We start from the raw sequence: 22928 nt of genomic DNA on the forward strand, positions 1-22928 counted from the left end.
CATTCATCACCATGTTAAAAGCACCATGCTCGTTAGACTGCTCGTCCCAGGCAAATTAGGCGGCGCTGTTCTTCTCAGCTCGCTGGTTAATTAATTCGCGGGGACGATCTAACCGAACGAGCTGCTTTCAAGCTGGAGGAAACGAGGTTCGGGTTTTGTGTCTCCAGTTCTTTCTCTCTCTCTCTCTCTTTCGAACAATTACGGGCCGCGCTAGAGAAAGTTACGGGGCATCGATGTTAATTAATAGGTTGACACCGGGAATAATTGACGTGGAATCAAGCGAGCACACACCTTCGTTTCACACGATCGATCGCCACCCCGCGTTCCGATCGTTGCCAGTCGCCAGCGGTGACAGAGCACGCGAGAAAACTGTAAAAGCTTCGAGCCGCAATTGCACACAGACCGAGAAAGCGGCTCGCTGAGATCGTGGTGTGCTAACGAGATCATAGCTCGCTTCTCCTTCGCGTTTCGAGCGCGTTAACGCTGAACCAGCGAGTATTCGAACGCGCGTGTCCGCCTCGTGCGGCGGTCAGATTCAATTCGAGTTTCACTTTGTACGGATTTATTGAGCGTTTTTGGTTGAGGAATGCGGTAGAGGAGGTAGTATCGGTACCGCGGTCTCGCAGTAGAAAGCAAACATGTCCCGTTGTACGGTGAATTAGCAGTGATTTAGGTAGATCTAATCGGTAATTGCGGCGCGATCGTCAGGCAAAATGAAATCGCGGAATTGGATTGACGCGAGGGACGTTCTTCTGCGCGAAGAGAGATGTTTTTAATGTAATTAATGTGAGAATACGCGAGAGAAATATCGCGGGCTCATATTTTTCTCTGCCCATTCTTTTTTTTTCTTTCATTTCGCTCGGTGTGCAAAGAAAGAAGTATTCCAGTCTGGCGTTCAGGTTGAAGAGAGGTATATAACCTGAGAGATTTCTAAAAACAAGTGATTAATCTTACCGTGGTTTTTTTTTCCTTTAAAATAGTGAGTAATATTTCTTCAGTTGCCGTGTTGTCAGCTCTTGATTTAGATGAAATATATTTTTAAACAAGATCTGCAGATGCAGAGCTCAAGTGGAGGACAAATCGAAATGAACTGCAGCCATATCACGTATCGACAATTGGCAATATATTGCGTTAAACGCGTGTATCGGAAATAGGAGAACAACTGCTCTTTCGTTAGTAATGAATTGTCAGTTAGGCGAGCGATTAATTTCGATCTGCCGCGAGCACGGTACGATAGCGATCGGTGTAATTTCTGCGAAATAGGCAGCTCGATAATTTGCAGTAAATATCGCGTAAAATGTTGCCGTAGAAAATTCCGAAGTTGTGACGATACTCTTAATTACTCAATTCAATAATTCGTTTCTTTATACCAGATGAAACCGCGATATTAAAACTGGCGCGTAAATAACATTTCATTGCAAGAATTTATATCTTGGAATTTTTTCATGTTGCCAATTCTTCATTCATGTCTCGCGAATTCTTTTCTTTTTTCCAAGCGTTATTCCAATTAACCACCGAGAGCAATAATTTTTCCTCTCTTGATTAGTAATAACGACAATCAATGTTGATTAATAATAATTCAAATCTGTCTCTCCGATTTGAAAAGAAAACACCAGGCAGAAGTTGCGCCTTGAAAATTGAATTACCCGAGAAATATCAACCGACTACTGCGTCTACTGTCGTTCGTATAATTTTCAGCGATACGATTATTTTGCAAATTGAGACCCTTTTGTTTAACAGTCCGCAAGCAACACCATCTTCAATTACCACCACTGTGCCACTTTCTTCGTTTGTTTGTTCGTTCAATATTTGCACTCGCTACCATTCGATAAGTGTGAGAACAACTCGGGGAATGCATTAGCTAGAAATACTGTACAGGTACCTTAATCAGACACGCTCATTATCGCGTTTTAAAAACAAACAGCGATCAAACAGCGAGTGCCACTGTGCTCCTCTCGCGCTGGCTATTTACAAACGATGTCGATCGCGGAGGGTGCACTGCAATCGTAGCCATTGCTACGATTCTCGTGCACATCCTGTTTCATATTTGTTTCTTCGAGTAGGCCAATACGCCGTGTTGTGCATACCCTACCCCCATTGATTTTCCAACGAGGAATGTAAATCGAAAATCGATAGCAGCCGCGACGGTGAGTCGATTTTCGAGGGCAACATCTGAATCTTCTGAGAATTTTCGAATTTGTTCAAATTATCGAGAATTATTCAAAGCTTCGAATCTACAAAGCATTCTCCCAATTAGCTTCGCCTCTTTGTAGATACGTGTGTATTTTAAAAAGAGAATTATTCAAAGCTTCGAATCTACAAAGCATTCTCCGTTATCTTCGCATCTTTGTAAATACGTGTGTATTTTAAAAAGCGGCGTTGAATTTTGGAATGCAACATAGTAAGCGACAAATTTGTGCGGTTTGTAAACGTGATTACATGCGAACGATGTATTAGAATTTTTTTTGTTTCGACAGTAAACATACCAACACGGTCAAACGACCGGTTTGAAAATTTAATTTGAAATTCTGTGCTTGACTCTCTGTTAAAAAAGAATATCTTTTCTTGTTATATCTAAAAGTCATTTCCTGTCAGATTGTTTTCTATATTAAATTGACAATTTTTCTCTCGTGAAAAGAGCTTTATTTCATGACCGATTGTTTGACCGGTTTGAAAATTTAATTTGAAATTCTGTGCTTGAACTCTCTGTTAAAAAAGAATATCTTTTCTTGTTATATCTAAAAGTCATTTCCTGTCAGATTGTTTTCTATATTAAATTGACAATTTTTCTCTCGTGAAAAGAGCTTTATTTCATGACCGATTGTTTGACCGGTTTGAAAATTTAATTTGAAATTCTGTGCTTGAACTCTCTGTTAAAAAAGAATATCTTTTCTTGTTATATCTAAAAGTCATTTCCTGTCAGATTGTTTTCTATGTTAAATTGACAATTTTTCTCTCGTGAAAAAAGCTTTATTTCATGACCGATTGTTTGACCGAGAGTTTAGTATTAAATTAATTATCTAAGGGATGGAAGTTGCGTGCGACACTCTCGTCAGACATAGACTAAACATCTCTGATCGATACACATTTGCTAATTGTACAACGTTATACATAACATTGTTAATTCATGCACGTGATCGTTTATTACAATCGTTCTATAAATTCACGAGAGAAGAAACCAGATATGAAATCGTTATTTAGATTTAGACATACCAGATCATCATTTATTATTAGACTCCGGATTTGTTTCAAATTTCATAAATGGAAATAGAAGACAAAAGAAAAAGTTTGTCTTATCTACTAAATATTATAATAAATAAGTTTGAATATTTTATATACGCATTTTTATACCTTCAAATTTTACACAAAATGCATTATATCGTGTACAATATAATCCAAGGAAAATAACGAGAATAAATATAACGCGGTACATTTAATATTTCAATGAAATATTTGCCTCTGTTATAAAAAGCTCTACAACCATAAATGATTCATCGCGCTAGATCACTCCGAAAGATACCGCTATTTTTGAAACCACAGTCTTTCCATCTTCCTTGAAAAAATGCTGTCGCTACATAAAAACACTAGACAATATTTTTTGCGAAAATATTTATTTTGCGTCGAAGATCTGGATTACGCCATTTCAACTTCCAAACGAAGTTCTAGTTTGTAATAAACTTCGCGAACGCTTTCTTGAATTTCACGTACGAAGAGCACGAGGATCAATGACAAATGACGCGTTTGACAAATATCGTCGATCTTTAAATAACTTTGAACTCTCACGACCTAACCTTCGATGACCCAGTGTATCTGAAACTTTTATGACACGACCTCGATCACTTCCCTGTACCAAAATTTCGATAACCTAGATAATCTCCCTGTGTCGTTATTCTTTCGCAACGTGACCCTGACATCTCACTTTGACCTTTCAACGACCTTGTGAACTTCCGCTGACCTCGATAAAACGAGTGTTATCCTTGATCCACCTATGATAAGACGTTAATAGATCGCACAATCTAAATCTTCAATCGTACGACGATCGTTATCGATCTTCTGTCAATGATCAGTTTGTTGATAATCTTCAAGTATTTTTCATCCTCTGTTGCTAAATTCGTCGTGTCAACGATATCATCACTGTGATGCACGATTGACTCGAATTATCTATTTGCAGAAACGAAATTTTACTTCGTGAATTCCTATTATTGTATATGATCGAAAATTTCGAAACCGTTTTTCATTAGAATAGCGTAATTCGAAAGTTGTTACAGGTGTGCAAATTATGTGAGTCACCCTGTGTCCAAAATCGAAGAGTGAAGTTGTACAATCTTCGATGAACATATTGTGGCACGGGAGACGCGAATTCGCGTCTTTCAGTTTTCAACTGTTGCAAATAGGAGACGAGAATACTCGTGTTTCAACGTTGCGGACGGGGAACGCTTTTTTGTGTTGTAGAGGACACGACAACGTTATATATAATTTATATAAAATAAAAATACTTCTAGTAACGTTTCTTGCCGTGGTATGTCAGAAAACAATTTCCCTACTTCTTAAAAACTTATATAACATTACAATATATAATTATATATTAATATATAGAAGTAATTTTTATTTTATGTAATAGAATACCTCTAAAATGAAACATAATTAATAATTTTAATTATTAATAAAATAATACACCTGTTAAATGCCATACATTCTCTTGAATCCTTTCAGTCATATATTAAATAATTCAAAAAAATACGAGAAAGTACAGGTTATATGTTTGATCAGAGCATATCGTCCTCAATGTCTCTCAAATCTGAAATACGTAATAAATAGATTCTATAAAAAATATATAGTATAGTATATATATAAATATATAGTAAATAATAAAAAATATATGTTACTATAAAAAATATATAATAATTATATTAATATGTAATATAAAATTTATATTACATATTAATATATTATATATAATATAATTATATTATATATTAATATAGTAAAATACCTGCAAAATTAAACTTTAATTATTAATAAAATAATACACTTGTTAAATGCTATACATTCTCTTGAACCCTTTCAATCATATATTAAATAATTCAAAAAATACTAGAAAGTACAGGCTATATGTTTCATCCGAGTATATCGTCTTCAATGTGTTAATATAAATATAAAATAAATAATAATTAAAATCTAAAATACATAATAAATAGATTCTTAAATATTACTATAAAAAATATATATACTAATATTTAAGAATATTTTATCAATGTGAATTAAAGAAATGCATATATGCACTGTACAAAGTTTCCCTGTTGCTCCAAAAATGTGCCGGCCCTGGGCGCGCCGAGTGCGTTACGCAATGTGTTAAATAAAAATTCATCTCTCAAATCGAACGAAATCAACTTCGAGCGATTTTCACCTGGTTCACGCTAACCACTTCCACCAAATCGAAAAGATTGTTTTCAGCTTTGAAGCTCTGCACAGAGGTCGATAATAAAATTGAATGATGAAAATTGAATTTTTCACTCTCCCCTAAATCACGGTGTAATTACAACTGAAATTGCAGATGGTGAAATCGCGCGGAGGATTTTCCCGTTAGACGGCGAGCTTGGCCGCGAGCCAAAGGAAAACACGATCGGGTTTTCAACGGTGGATCGGCTACCTGGCTTTTATCTTTCGCGTATTTCGAGCACGAGGCAGGGAAAACCACCATCGGGAAACGGAGATAAGCGCGCGACGAGATTTATCGTAACGGTATAAAAACAGGAAGTATCCTTCGCTAGAGAGGAACGCGTTAAAAAACCCTGCTGGCGCCTTTATCGCGCGACGATCGAGCGAAACACCGAGAGACTCTCAGCTCAATTATTTCTCCCATTATCGTAGTCGATTGTCGATCGGTGAATTATGCGAGGAACACCGTTTCGCTCGATCGTCCATGAGCGGCCACGAGCGATAGAAACGACGATTTTCGCGTGTATTTGCGAAAAAAATGGCGACAGTTCTGTTACGTGTGCTGATATTTACAGACGTTCTGTCGAAATAAAATTTAAATAAAGTCTAAAGAAATTTTGCGATTTCTACGATAATTATATCTTGCTTCTTATTTTTATTTGTTTATTAGGTTAGATTTTTATTTTATTAAATTTAATAGGGTTAAATTAGGGTTAAAATAGGTTTAATTAGGTTAGATTTTTATTTTATTAAATTTATTTTATTAAATTTAATTAAGTTTAGGTTGTTAGATTTAATTAGGTTAGGTTTAATTAATCGTGCTTCTTAGGTTATTTTCAATATTTTTAACCACTGTATAATATTTTTATATTTCTATCTTATTACTTATTACTTATGCTTCATTTTAATAAAATTCTGAAATTCGAGAGAAGCGCGAGAGAATGTTTATTGAAACGAGAGGGAGATCAAGGTATTAAAATATGGGAATCTATCGGAAATTGGAGAATTTGAGTTACGTGAAGTTTCATTGGATTAATTAATCTTGCTTCCTATTTTATTATTTTTTTCTCTATACTTCATTTTAATAAAATTTCTCAAGTGTGAGAGGATGTTTGTTGAAACAAGAGCGAGGTTGAGATATTAAAATTTGGTGATCTATCAGAAACATGAAGAATTGAAGAATTAAGAAACTTTGTATTGTCTCATCACCATCGCGATTTATTTCGACCGCACAGCTTCTTGCACATTGAAACAGAGGATCGTTCGAGACTTCAGTGAAACAAGCTCAGGATCGGTCTGCCGATGGTCTTGGATTAATTACCGATAAAAGTTTCCAGTCTCGAGAACTCCGATAAAAGTTCCAAGCACTTTGATTCATCTCCATTTCTTTGTTTGTACGATTATTGCGATTCGTAAGGTCGTAAGACGTGGAAATCGAACAGATGCATATTTTTTAACTGGAGGCATCAACAATTTCTTTACGAAAGAAATGGTACGAACGGATTGATTATCGATCAAATTTGACATTTGAACATTTTTTATTGTCCTCTAAGCAACAGCTCTTAAAAAAAAAGTACGTTGAATTTTTTATTCTGAAGTAAAAGTTTTTACTCGTTTCTAAAGAATTATTCTCAAATTTGCTACTGATCGACGTTCTCGTAATCAATCATTTCGTTAATAGGTATTCTAATGTATGAATATTCTTTGTATTATTACCCAAATGTAAAAGTTTGCAACAGAGACTGAAAACCGAAATATTTTGAGGTTTAGGTATTATACTCAGAGACTGAAGCCGAAATATTGTGAGATTTAGGTATTACACAGGTATTTGCTCCCATATTATCGCAATATAACCGCTATTTGGGAAATCGGTTTTAATAACCGGTATAAGACTGTCATACCGGTATTTTCATACGTATTTTATCGGTATTTGATGTTCACAACGGTAAAAATACCGAAATATATACCGGTACTGCTTTCCTGACGAAAACACATTTTTCATTTTCTACGTACAGTGACTCTTATTAATAATCGGACATCATGCTATTCAAAATATTGTTGTGGATTTCGATTGTTTATAATAGTAAATTTGGATTAATTTTTTAATAATATAATAGAACATTCATTATAGTTTATAGTAACNATAAATTTTATTTATTTATTGCACATACTTTTCTCAATATCAAACAATAAACTGAACTATCTCGAAACGTAGCGTGGCAAAAATATTCGGACATTTGAAGAACTACAATATTTGAACCTGAAAATTGTTAACATAAACAATAATTAATATTAGCCCTTAACTTTAAGGCACATTAGGCGTATTTCCAGTAATTTTTTTTAATTTAGCGGAATATTCTTTCATTCTACGATTAATCGTTGTTTTAACTCCTCTTTCGATTTATTATCGAACGACAATTAGTCATTTTTCACCGAGAAAAAGGAAAAATGTATCGAGAAATCGGTCATCGGTTTAAAATTAACTAAGAGTATCGTGGCTGATATTGTATGGAGATACAATTAGTATTAGATGAATTAGTATTAGAAATAATAAAGGATACGTGTATAAGCGTCATCAAATTTACTATCGGCAGCTTTATGAAAACATTTAATCATTGTCTCCTTTTCCTTTTTTAATATATTAATATTTTATTTACCGGTATTATACCGAAATACATCTACCGACCTAACAGCATCATACCAGTATTCCCACCATTTCGGTTTCATCAAACGTAATCGATTAGTAACCTAAAAATACCGTATTTTAATATTTTAATATTTTAATACCGATAATATTCTCTGGTTTGCAATATCTCAGCCTATCCAAATCCTTTTCTACTGTGTTCGACGCAGAATTTTCACTGAAACAGAATCCCCTTAACTCGTCGAATCTCCATTCTTATCTTCATCTCGCTGAAACACTGAATCGAAGAACATCTTTGCACGATCACCCTAAACTCTTCCTCCCCTCCTGGATTCCGGGTCAAGACTCTGTCAAATATAGCCGAACGAAACTATTCTAATAAAACAAATCAAAGCTCGCGTTTCAGAGGCAGCGAAGGAGGAAGAGGAAGGGTCCAACGAATCGAGTCACTTTGGCTTTGACGAAGGATCCAGTTACCTTAAGGCTCGATCGCGGCTTACTCACAATCCCACGGGTAAAATTGACCGTGAACTTTTCTGACCTAGTTGCTTACATAATTGATTGCTGTTCGTTAGTGCGAGTCCTCTCCCCGTTCCAACGACGCGACGCAACGAAATTACGTGACCGCCATAAACACGTGCGAGCATCGACACGAGTGGTTACGCGGCACGGTTTTAAAATTCTGCCGTCCGTGCCTGATCGGGCAATCGTACGAGATGCTTCTTCCTGCCTGTTTGCACGTCCAGAAGCGAATTGGCCGGGTTGGGAAAGCGATTCACGTTCGAGAGATACGTTTCCCAGGAGAGAAGCCAAGTGAATTTCTTCCCGGTTCGTCCGCCGCTTTTCGACAATTCTCTTTTCATTTGATTGTTGTTGTTTCTTTTATTTCACACTACCGACCGAAAAACTGTAGTCGGAGGAGTTAGAGCAAGGAATTTGCGTTTATTCACATTGTTTTACAAGGATCATTCAAATTTTTAGACATACGATTTATCAAAAACATGCTACTACTCTATTGAAAATAATGGTCATTTTGACCATTGTTGAATAGCTCGCTTAAAAATCATTTGAAATTCTATAATGTCGCGTGACATTAAGTCAACGCTTTTTTCTTTAAATTTTATCCCATTAATTTCCAAAACTCAAAGCAAAGAATCTCTTGATAATTTCTTTCCCTCACGAGTGAATGGAACTCTTCTTACAGAGAATTGATCCGGACTGAATAGAATTTTAACAAGGTTAAAATATTTAAAAATATATAAATTATTTTAAATATAAAAAATTATTTGATATATTAATATATTATTAAATGTTATATAATTATTAAATATATTGAATATATTTTAAATATATAAAAATATTTAAAAATCTCGACGAAAGTAAACTATTGAAAAATCTGTTAGACTGCTTAGCCACCGGAGACACTATTATACACTTCTCTTTCACAGAGGAAACGATACCAATACAATTCGCCTCACATTACAACTCGTGTCCAATAAAACGAAATGCATAATTCAAACCGTTCGCTGTTCTCCAATTGAAATTTCCTTCTAATTTCGTTTTACATCTCTCCCGAAAATTAACAGTCAACCAACCAAAAAAAGGGAGAGAGAGAGAAGGACGAAAGAGAAAAAATTAATTCGTCAATGTATATTCCATTTCAATTTCACCTCGTGACACAGACACGACGTCTCGATAAACGTCTCGATGCATCTGTAAACGGATACGTGTCGAAGGAACACGAAGGTATTATTAAAAGGCCCTTCCTGTCCCGTGTAACGTAACGTGCATGATAATCAAACGGGTTTGTATCGACAGTTTCCTACGTAGGTGGAACACATTGTGTACGTACGCGTATATCACCGGGATAGCGGTTCTCAAATGTATACAAGAAGGTCAGCGTTATTTGAAAATACGTCTGTTTTGCATACGAACACTATGGGGGAGTGAGGAACTTCGAATTCGAAATTTCTTATAATTAGTCTTAGAGTTTTAGACGGTGACGTATTAGAAAAAATTATTAACAATTCTTTTTATAACTATTGAAGAGATATTTTTTTCATCCCCTCTGATACGTAAAGTGGAATTTCTTGTCTAATATTAAAATTCATTACGTTGTCGATTGACTTTCATGTTAGAGAAGTTATTATTGCAGCTAAACAAGTGTCTTTTCTCATCCCCTCTAAAATGCGAGATGGAAATCTTGTCTAAAATTAAAATTCATCGCGTTGTCAATCGATGTTATGTTGGAAAAATTATTAATAATTCTTTATTAATAATCCTTCAATTATCGGAAGTAAATGAACGTCTTTTTTTTTTCATCCCTTCAGAAGTACGGAATAAAGTTTCTCGTTCAGGATTAAAATTCGCTACGTTGCCAATCGATTTCGTGTTAGAAAAATTATTCTTTATAATTATTTGGTGATAATTAGGTGACTGTTTTCATCGCTTCCAAAATTAAAATTCATTACACTGTCAGTTGATTTCACATTAGAAAAATTACTAGTAATTCTGTATAATTATTGGAGGTAAATATCTTTTTCATCTCTTTGCAAAATTTCAAAATGTTGCTTGTCATAATATTACAGTATTAAAGATACTAAATAATTGTACGTTTGAGAAATTTCGGTGTGTTTTTATCAATTCATCAGCGCGCCCGAAGTCGAAAGAGGATCGTGCAACTGTATAAATTTATAAAGAGTTGGACAACAGTTTCAAAATTAGGACGAAATTGAAAAAAATAATAGATTCTTTTTCTCGAAGTTCCACAAAAAGATATTCGCTATCTATGATCTAATGTCGCTATAGTTTCAACTCAAGTTAACTCACCCTCCCCGTCTCTTGGTAGAGAGATGCACGTTCTTTGGAGCGCCTACTCACCTGAAACAAAGATAATAACGACATTAATTGATCGGTCAATCTCCATTTCGTAACCGTAAGCGTGTATAAATTATTAACCGTGTACAGGATATACTTTGGTACGACATACGAGAAGCACTTGCGAGGAGAAAAAAAATTGTAAATTTATAATGCGAATGTACTGAAAATATATAAAGTGTAACATTGAAAAAAAAAAAAAGAGCGAACCTCAGCCACGTGACAAAAAAGCGAGAAGTTATAAAGTATAGCTGTCGCTGTGAAATGAAATTTATTAACGTGTGAAATTTTACACGGTGGATATATTTTATGTAGTCAACGAAACTTCCTATTTCAACGAGAGAGAAGAATTTACAGAGTAAAAAACATTTACGTTGCAAATTCGCGGCTCGTTAACTTAACACATTAATAACTAAATGAAATGGAAGTTTGTGACGTTTCTTGGAAATATATTTCCAAGATAAATATCGCATGCCAGTTGTACTTTTCAAACTCAATTTACTGTTATTTTCTGTATCGATCAACCGTTACAAATAGTTCATTAATAATCCAATTAAAATCATAAATTGAATTTTGTGACATTTATCGAAGGTTCTGCTTCAAAAATTTTCAATTTATTTTATAATGTACTATATATCGTACATTATAGAATATACTACTTAAATATAATATATTTTACTTTCAATTTTATATATTTTACTTTCAATTTCACTTTTAATTTTATATATTTTACTTTTAATTTTATATATTTTACTTTTAATTTCATTTTTAATTTTATATATTTTACATTTAATTTCACTTTTAATTTTATATATTTTACTTTTAATTTTACTTTTAATTTCACTTTTAATTTCATTTTTAATTTTACTTTTGATTTTATATATTTTACTTTTAATTTTACTTTTAATTTCACTTTTAATTTTATATATTCTACTTTTAATTTTACAATTCTACATTTAATTTACAAATCAATCGGAAGTCGGTGCTCGCAGTTAATCTAACGAACAAAGAGCAAGAATTTTCCTTACGATCATCAATTGTCTGTACTTTTTTCGGGACAACGTACCGAAACGAGAATAATGGAGAACAAAGAGTGTCTCATTCGTTTCTACAGGCGGCAGCAGCCGTGAATTTGATATTCGTTTTGACGGCCGCGAAACTTTTCCTCGGCTGTTTTATTGGCTGTGTTCCAGCCGGATAATTTTCATAGAGAAGGTTACGGTGCAACGACTGACAAATTGCATCGGCGTGTCACTGCACTCCGCAGCGCAGCAGCGTCCGCTTGATAAAGTTCATTGGGTCTTTGTCGTTTCCCGCCGCTCTTTGAGCCACTGCCACCGAAGAATAATGGACGTCTCGATAAAACCTTCGCCGCGAAACAAATTGACAGAGAATACGAGCGGAACCGACCCCGACAGCCTTCATCTTCTTTGACACACCCTCGGCCTTATCGTTTGTTTCATGACCGAGCTGTCGACGAATTTTTAACCATCTGCTTCGAAAAAAAAAAAAAAAGAAAAAACACTTTGACTGATACGAAGAAATACTAGGTACATTTATGAGAGTTTTAGATTGTCGTGATTTGGTGAAAAAAATCTTGCGAGAAACTTTTTTTAAGGAAAAAGGGGTCGTAAAGGGGAAACTTTGATCTGAGATTACTGATAGAACGTCGATAAAAAAGAAATTTTCAATGAGGATAGGTGAAGATGCCTTTTCTCTTGAAAATCTTGCAAGTTCAAACAAGGTTTTTTTATAGATACTGAAAAAATTTTGCTGGCCATTGAATCTCGAGAATTCGTAGAATTCAAAGTTTCCTCTTTGGATCAATTCCTTGAAATTTTTGCATGATTTTTTTTTTTCTTCACGAAGTTACAACAGTTTAAAGTATCGAGTCAAATTATCAAATTATTCTAATTACGTTTTGCAAACTTAGGTGAAATTTGAAATTGACATTAAGAAATATCGTGTATCGACACAATGAATATATGAAATCAAATTGTAGAATTTAACGCCAGAGAAATCTAAATGAAGCATGTCACAAACGATGACTTGAAACGTACGCACGAAGCAGCAGGTAATTGACAGCATACATCATCCCGATTTATATCGAGAACGTTCGAAGCTGCAGCGACAGCGAAGAAAGTCATCTTCGATTACGAAATTAGCGTCACGCGACTCACTCTCACCGTATTTGCTTACTAACCAATTAAGACGAGCAGCGAGCGATAACACGACAGCGAAATTGAGGTTAGAACGACGCTCGTCTCCGTGAGATTTTATACGCTTGAGCACGACGTTGATGTCTGATAAACATGTTCTGAAATGATGAGCGCGAAGCGCACGATGGAGGAGAGATGTGAAAATATTTATGAAATTATTAGCGAGCAATTGCGTGGCTCTTATAGATTTCAATATACAACACAGTGCAATCTCAAGTTTATAATTGGTATCAAAGTTTTATTAAAAATAGATGTAAATATATCACATTTAGAAAAAGTAATGACTTATTTTTAATTTATTAAATCTTAATTTTTTCAGTACTGATCGAAGAAGGGCAAAGTAAACATCGAGCTAGATTTGATAAAAAGTTTCGAGAGAGAAGAGTATAAAAATTCAGTGAAAAATTGCAAGTTCGAGTAATTACAAAATTCAAAGAACGTATTGAGAAAAATATAGGGACGATGTATCATTGTTCCCCACCATAAAAGTTAGAAAAGGAAATATACATTCTGAGATGAAAATTATACATACATGTGCAAACGCATTATATTTTTAGAACTACGAAATTCCTCGAACCAACTGTCATTAAAAACCAATCATCACTGGCACCAAGCTTCGTAAATCCGTGAGTAATCAACATTTTCTGACAATGAATCGAAAAACTAAGAATAAACAATTGAGATGCCGAAGTTACTCGTGACTGGAACATTTCAAACGGGTCGTCGAGGAGAGCGATACTTTCGCTGAATAATTGGCCAACATAAGTGCAACGAAACGTGCGACACGCGCATATATCGAAGTTTGATCGATCAACTTGAAAATGAAGCTATTTTTTCAGTGCCTGTGAAAGGCACACGCTCGCGAATATTAACATTATGCGTGCTCGAAGCGAAAGCTTAACGAGCCTCTCGCAATTCTTTTCTTTTCTTTTTTTTTTTTTTCACCGATCGTCGGTCGTTTGCAAATTGACAGCCGATTAACGATAGATTCTCGCCAAGCTTTACGCGAATCGTCCCGGGATCAACCGACCGATTAAAGCGCTTCAGTCATGGTTCGTCGCGACTGTCAGAGATTTTCCATCCTCCGTCCGTTTGTCGAGCGTCCATCGGTGGCCATTTTTGCAACTTGTAAAAAATTAATGAAAATCCTTCGTTCGTGATGTTGCGTGGTGCGTGATTGGTGAAAGGGGCCGAGGCACCGTGTAATGATCTCGTTTCGAGCGGGGATTAAATAAACGTCGTCGTAAATGAGCAATTGAATTGAAAAACCAAACGTCTCGTTCGATTGGTGAAAACTGTTATTGCGAACGCCGGGAGCCTGGATAATTAACGACGATTATGTTATTAACGCTTTCGCAGCTTATGCGGGACTGTGTACACCTCCCCTCAGAAATCTTAGAGTATTATATTTACTTGATAAAAGTGGCATAATGAATATATATATAAATTATAAGTTACATACAGTAAATACAATATTTATAAATTATACACGCAATATGCGATATATAATATATATATTGTTGTATTTATAATAAATATAAAACATACTTTATATAATGAGCCTAATATGTCAATATATTGTATTATTATATTAGACTAATAATATATTAATATAAATATATTAGGCTGAATAATAAAATTAAATTAAACACAATAAATGTAAAACATACTTTATACAATAAGGCTAATGTGTCAATATAAATTATTATATTAGACTAAATGCATATATTCAAATTAAATTAAATACAATAATTGTAAAACATACTTTATATAATAAGGCTAATATGTCAATATATTGTATTATTATATTAGACTAAATGCATATTTTAAAATTAAATTAAACACAATAAATGTAAAACATATTTTATACAATAAGGCTAATATGTCAATATATTATATTAGACTAAATGCATATTTTAAAATTAAATTAAATACAATAATTGTAAAACATATTTTATACAATAAGGCTAATATGTCAATATATTATATTATTATATTAGAATAAATGCATGTAATAAAATTAAATTAAATAGAATAAATGTAAAACATACTTTATACAAATTTAAAGATTCTGCTAATGTATTGACATATTGTATTATTATATTTTCGTGTTATGTTATATTACATGATAATCCTAAATCTAATCAAAGACTTTTGAGCGGAAGTGTACATCTGCGTACGTTGTTTAAAGAACTTTCATGTTCGTATTGTGTGCTACGTGAAACATTTTGGAATTTCATTAGCATGTGCAAGTAAGAGATAATCGTGTTGATCAAACGTAAAATTGGTCAAAAGTTAGGGAATTAGATTGAAAGTGACTGAAAAATTGAGAGTGATTCTGGCTGTAGGCCACCATTCAAGTAGAACGAGCGTCGAACCGTATTGGGTCAGACACATCGCCATGATACATAGTATGTACATGTATGTATGTACGTACAAATTGAAACTCGTGAATTGAAATTAATTTTGTCGCTATATATTGTATTTCTTACAACTTTAATTTCTATAATTTTATCGTTATCGTTAGTGCCGATGCAACAGTGTCAGTGAAATTGAAATTTCAAGATACACGCAATATAGTCGCAAGAAATATCTCCAGAAGCGTTGAAATATCATCCCAATTCTACAATAAACTTCTAGCGTAATAAATGTTTTATCTATTCTGAATTTTCCATAGGCTCGGCCCCCCAATCGATAAGGAAAATCACGGGAAAAGAAAACATCCTCTTCCTTCGCACGTAAGCAAACGAACTATCAATCCGCGCCATAAATCACGAGAACAACCACCCACGATCGCTCGTAAATATTTCCTAACGGCGATCTCTGCCACGCATCTGCGTGCTTTCGCGAATTATCCAGAGGATAAAAATGCAAGGGGAGGCTGCGAATTCTTTCTTGCCGGTCGTCGTATTCACAGAAGCGTTCGATTATCGTTCGCGGGACGACAGAGAGTGAAGAGGTGGCGCGATAAGCGAAGATAATGGAAACGCGTGCTCCAACATCCCCGACATAATGCCATTCTTTCATCGGTGATAACGAATCGCCCTCGTTATCGTTCGCCTTCTTCTTACGCGGCTAATTATCTATATAATAACTGCGTGCCAGCCAACACTTGGTTGCTCGCCGCCTTGCTCTTTCGTCGTATCTCCTCTCTCGCGCTATCTCGCGGCAAGGTATCCTTGAGACTTTATTTATCGAGGAGGAGGAGATGAAACTACTCGCTACTTTTTGGAAGATTTTAATTAACGAGAGACTCGTCGAGTGAACCATTCCTCTGTTTTAACACCAGAATTATCGACGATCAAGGTATAAAAATCACAGAAAATTGAAGTGCCAGGAACAGAAAGAAATTTATAATACAATAAAGGACTTACGAAGCTTTATTCGTATAGTTTACAAAAGTCATTAAAATCTCTAAAAACGCGGCATTACGATTCTGCGAAGCTAATTCTGAAAAAAAGTTAGAAACTGGTCATTTCGACCATTTTGGTAGTTCTAGTGTTAACGTATACGTGTTAATATTATAACTGTTGCGTTTTTTTATTTTCATTTGTTTCGAGGCTTGAAATCTCTACTTTCGAATATATGTCGTTCGTTTTGTTTTATGACGTTTCAACGCAGCAGATGAGAAAATGGAGGCATTTTTCTTTTTCAAAGTACAGTGAAAAACTGAAGGGTTCGAAAAAGTCATAACTTATTCATTTTCAATCTTTTTTATTTTCTTTTTTTATGGGTTAATTATTTATTTATATAATTAATTATATAGTTAATTTATAATATTAAAATATTAAATTATATAATTTATTTATATAGTTAATTATACATTAATTATATTTCCAAGTAAAATAATAAAAAATTTTAAAAACATGTGTTTTCAGTCTTTCAGTGACCACTCTATACATGATCGTAGCACAGTGTAAATGCCATGTTCAAAATTCAATAAAATGGCGAGAAGAAATCGTACGTTCAAGTCAATGTAAATTTCGGAGGCTTTGGTCTTCAAATTCATTGTAGATTAAATTTTGAAGAAAATTTGTCAATGACATGCTACGACAATTTGTAGTACTTTCGAGAAGAAAATCTTCACTTTTCCACCCGTGATATAAAAACATCTTAGAACAAAATGAATAGTAGAGACTTCAAGCTCTAAAACGAATCCAAATTTATTGTCTCTATTACTTATTTGATGTTCAAATATCTGAGTATCTGAATATTAATACGACTAACTGTATACATCAATATCCAAACGTTTGATAGAGTCGAGGAATTTCATAAATTTTCCCTTTAATTGCCATTTAATACAAGGAGAATTGGAGAATATATTTTACTCAAATAAATAATAGCTAATAACAGCTTTCAACTATTCAAGCACTATTGATTTAATTGTTTTCACTACGAATTTCTGCGTTGTTCTGTTTGCGGCACAGAGGAGCAACGATTCGTGGCCAAACATTTTGCCAACACTAAATATACGGAACGGTTTTACGACCGTTTGATTAGAAAGTTTAAGCAGGTGCTTAAAGCAATCTCACGACTGAATCTACGAACAGACAATTCGATCAAATTCGATCAAACCTTTACTGTCTCTCTCTTTCTCTCTCGACGATTTATAAATCTACTCCGAATCAACCTACCTGTTGCATAAAATTAACAAGCCCTTCTGCAATCGTTAGCCATGCCATTTCATTCTACTGCGTGCAACGTGAACAAATCAGCTACGCATTTGTGCATTTAATCACTACGAAAGTATTCGCAGCTGTCCTCGAATATAAAAATTCTACAGGAATTTTCTCACGTAGTATACTAATGATCAAAGAGTTCTTGTAGAAAACGTCAGATTTTAAATTTAATAATAAATACTGTGAAAACAGGTGACAACCCTGTTCGTTCTTAGATTATTCGCATATAGAAAAACGAAAATGTGTTTTTTTTTTTAAATACATTAGTTTTATTTTCGATATATATATTTTTATATATTTTTTATTATATATTTTATATTTTTATTTTCAAATATAGAACGAGCGAAAATTCGATATTTGACAGTTTCAGTATTTTCTACAAGGACTCTTTTATCAATTATTATTCCACTTGATCTACGGGGGAAAAAACTAGAGATCCCAAGAGATACGAATACTTTGACGAAAAAATAAAAAAAAAAATCAAGAATTTTCTCTTGTAGTATACTAATCATCAAAGAGTTCTTGCAGAAAACGTCAGATTTTAAATTTGCAAATACTATGAAAACAGGTGACAATCCTGTTCGTTCTTAGATTACTCGCATATAGAAAAGCAAGAATGTGTTTCTTTTTAAATACATTAGTTTTCGATATATATATTTTTATATATTTTTTATTATATATTTTATATTTTTATTTTCAAATATAGAACATACGATGTTAGAACATAGCGACGAGCGAAAATTCGATATTTAACAGTTGCAGTATTTTCTACAAGGACTCTTTTACCAATTATTATTTCACTTGATCTACGGGGGGAAATGAAACTAGAGATCCCAAGAGATACGACTACTTTGACGAGAAAAAAAAGAAAAAGAAAATCAGAGCGGCTGAGGGGTTAATCGTGAAACAAACGGGTTGATCCGACACATTGTGTCAACAACTCACAACTGGAACGCTAAAGTGCGATCTACAGTTTCATCTGCAGTTGAAGCCTCACCGTGGAAAACTTGACGGTTAGGAAGTCGTAGTATTTCACCAGGAACTTCATTATGCGTCCCGATTGGCTTCGGTCATACAACGTGCGTTTCCTACTTGTTTGTTGCGTGCCGGGGGTGGCTTTTCGTGGTAAACAACTAATTATCCCTCTATTCTCCCCATCTAGCTTTATCGAACGAAGATTTATTTAGACTTGTTATCAAATGATTTATTCCAGTCGGATATATTACGCCCTGTATATCTTGATCGAGATATTCGATACATTTTAATAGAAATAATTCGATAAATTATTTTTTCGGCACTATTTTCTTCCATTTTCATTTGAAAATCACGCCAACAATTACCGGGACTCTCTTGCACAGTGAAAATAAATAAAATTCGATACAAGTCATAAAGGTAAAAATAATTTTGGCTTTTTTTGTCATTGAATTTTCATTAGGATTTTTATTAGGATTTATTAGGATTTCATTAAAATGAAACGTTAAGATTTCTTGAATTTTTGCCATTCAGTCACAATATTCAGAGTTCAATGAAACGCCGAGGAAAAAATTGTATAGCAAATTTTGAAGGCTTGTAAAGGGGAGACTTCATTCGTCAAAATAATAATTATGGTAATAATACTGGTGTATTAACAGTACTAATATTGGATCTAGTTGCGAGAAAGGTGTTTCAATATTTTTACAATTGTCGAGCAAAAACTAATATTTAAAACAATGTCAATCATCTTTGGAAAAAAAAAAAAAACAAACTCAAGACTGTGAAAATAAAGATTTATTTTGTTATATTTATTTCATGATATTTAGAGATTTTAATCATCAACTTTACTGTTACGTGATTTTTCTCTGAAGTTTAAATTATCGACGATTTTTCATCAGTCATAACTCTATGCTCTTCACTGTGAACTTCCTCTTACTCCGCGAAATTTCCAAAATTCAAAGAGTTGTCTATGACTACTGCTACCTATGATATCTATTTACTAATATCACATTAATTACACGGTGAATTATATTGTGCAAGAGAGTGCAGGACAGTGTTTGGGAATGCAACTCGGTACGAGTGTACGCGAGCGAAGAGCGTGAACAGCTTTCCCGATACGTGCCGGATGTCACTGATGCTGAACTAGCTGCGAACGTACAATGAGCCGATATATCACCCGGCCTCTGTAAATAGATCTTGATTCGTCGAAGACGCGAGAGAAATCGGGAGAGAAACGTTCGATAAACCTTATCGTTATCGTTCCATCGTTCCTCCGACGTTAGTTGTTCGTACAGCTAAGTATTACACGCAACGCGTAATTCGTCGAATTATAATCGTTCAACGAACTGGATCTTGCGCGCACCATCGACTCGTATTCCTCGATCGTCACTTTTGTTTATCCCATAGTTCTCCATCGATCGTTCCATCGGATCCTCGTTCGAATATATGTATGTACGTATAGGGTGGCCACTGAAAAACTGAAGAGGTTGGTTTGGAAAAGTCATAACTTGTTCATTTCCAATCTTTTTTTGTAGGTTATAGACAAGAAATACTCCAAGAAAAAATCCATTAATCATATTTCCAAATAAAATAATAAAAAAACTATTAAAAGTTAATTATATTTCCAAATAAAATAATAAAAAAATTATTAAAAGTTAATTATATTTCCAAATAAAATAATAAAAAAATTATTAAAAATTAACTATATTTTCAATTAAAATAATAAAAAGTTAGTTATATTTCCAAATAAAATAATTATTAAAAAATTATTAAAAAATAATTATATTTTCAATTAAAATAATAAAAAGTTAATTATATTTCCAAGTAAAATAATAAAAAAACATGTATTTGTAAAAGTTATTTTTGTTTTATATCATTCAGTCTTTCAGTGACCACCCTGTATTTATTCGGATCTATACATCTTGATTACTTTCTTTTCAATTAAACCTGAATCACGTGCGTAAATAGACATAATAGCTTTTACATTGTCTGCTTTTATCCGCGTTGCTTCTTGGCGTTTTTCGCGAGAAAGCGCTATCGCGCCGCATGGTTTCTTAAATAGAAGAGAAAAATGACACTGGAACGGTTAATCTCTGGCTGAGAAAATAATTAAAACGAGCGGTCGATTAATCATCCGCGGCCCCGTGACGATCGTGGCCGGCCGCGTTCGCGCTTGCAAAACCAAAGTGAACTGCAATTTACACTCGTCGAATCGGGGATAAATCGTTCCTCCCGTTCTCTCGGGCGTCGCACGTGCAGACACAAAGATCACTGTGTTCGACTCTCTCGATCATTCACGAGGTTGCTGCAGGCCGCGCGAAACCGAGGATATCTTGCCCTCTGTTTCCCTCATTATCGTTCGTCCAAGCTTTTCTTCGATCTGTCACGAGATGTGCGCCAGATCATCATTCGCGTTACGTCGAACTCGAGATTCGAAATTGCGACAGTTGCTCGTTTCAGAGTGATTACGAAAACTATACCAATTAATTAATCCAAACGATTTTGTCACAATTGTGAAATTCAAGTGAAAGTACTGCCCGAACCGATTCTCTTACGTAAAAATGTTAAAAAAGGAGTTTGACAATGTGAAATTGCAGCGTGAGACTTTGCTTTTAAAAGTAGAAATTTGAAAGAAAATTGCTAGATGAAAAGTACAGATTTCGGTGCTTCTTAAAGGAAAAAAAAAAAAAAGAAAAACTTGAAATGGATGGAATTCAACGATACATTTTAAATTAAACGACTTCCATTGAAAAGATTCATTTACATCTGTAACGTCGACAAAAGAAGTTTGACAAAGTGAATTCACCGAAAGAAAATTATACGACATAAAATTATAAAATAAAGATGCAAATATTATACTAAAAAGTAGAAATTTAAAAAAAAAAACTGTCAAATGATGAAAAATATAAATTTCCAAACAGTGTTTCTTAAACAGAAAAAAAAAGAGAAAAAAATATAATTCGATGACACATTTTCCTTTCAAATTAAACTACCGCAACTTTGCCGTCTCTTTAACCATTCGACAATCGAGAGCGAGATTTATTCTCTAGATCTCTATTTATTCCCAACCATTGTCAGAAAGAAAGAAAGAAAAAAAAAGAAGAAGAAGAAGAAAAGAATCAAGAGTGGCAGACTTCTTTTTTATCAACAAACGTCTCAATTACGCCAATTATAGCAGTTTTTGCCCAGCTAGTTCCCTCGTTTCCGCCGCGGAATTTCTCAATCACGCCCGCGGGGCAGAGCGTTCGTCCAAAAGCGTAACACGATGGAAAAGCGAAAGCGGCGAACGGCGCGGTTTTTCCTCTGCGAATTTTCGCACGGTCTATTCTCATACAGGCGGTTACAATCGCAGTCACGCACCAATAATCGATGACTCGTTCCTCGCTCAATGCCAGGTTGGTGAACTGCACCTGGTGAATCGTGCAGAGCCAGACCACGCTCGGTCGTGCCCCCTCAACCGCGATCCTTCAATCATCGCTTGATCGAAACGTGCCTCGAACAGGAAGGAATCCGTCCGACACTTGACCGACATCGAAACGTACGTGTCTCTCGCGAAATTTTGTGGCTCGAGGAATACTCCGAATGGGAAAAAGACCGAACGGAAAGTTTTTAACCTCCTTGCGCTGGAATGACGTGCCACGCACGTCGAGAGCTTTTTGTCCCAAAATTGCAATATTTTCTCAGTTTTAGATATATTTAAATGCAACCCAGGTAAAACAAATAATAAATTTATTACCTCTGAGTAATTTCTATCCAGTGATATCATACCGACGAGTTCAAAAGAAAAAGAAAGCGACGAATTATTGTGTACGGTTCGGTCACTCGTTATGGTCCGCAATCAGTTGCCAACGCAAGTGGTTAACCTCTTGCGCTGGAATGACGCACGTCGAGAGCTTTTTGTCCCAAAATTGCAATATTTTCTCAGTTCTAAGTATATTTAAGTATAACCCAGGCAAAACAAATAATAAATTTATTATCTCTTAGTAAATTTCTATCCAGTGATATCGTACCGACGAGTTCAAAAGAAAAAGAAAGCGACGAATTATTGTGTACGGTTCGGTCACTCGTTATGGTCCGCAATCAGTTGCCAACGCAAGT

At 34.5% G+C, this 22928-nt stretch overlaps 1 protein-coding gene across 5 annotated transcripts in view; it reads right to left on the reverse strand.

Moving 5' to 3' along the window:
- Positions 1 to 22928, reverse strand: part of LOC122532455 (probable serine/threonine-protein kinase dyrk2) — a 307330-nt gene that overhangs the window by 98275 nt on the left and 186127 nt on the right. For 4 of the 5 annotated variants that reach the window (XM_043661252.1, XM_043661258.1, XM_043661233.1 and 1 more), the window contains exon 3: positions 10913 to 10963. The exons of the other annotated variant lie outside the window; for it this stretch is intronic. In XM_043661252.1, the coding sequence (XP_043517187.1) occupies positions 10913 to 10963 (51 nt within the window). The remainder of the gene's footprint in view (positions 1 to 10912; positions 10964 to 22928) is intronic. 5 annotated transcript variants of the gene reach the window in all.

This window comes from Frieseomelitta varia, unplaced genomic scaffold (assembly GCF_011392965.1).
Source record: "Frieseomelitta varia isolate USP_RPSP 00005682 unplaced genomic scaffold, Fvar_1.2 scaffold_140, whole genome shotgun sequence".
Classification (NCBI taxonomy): Eukaryota; Metazoa; Arthropoda; class Insecta; order Hymenoptera; family Apidae; genus Frieseomelitta; species Frieseomelitta varia.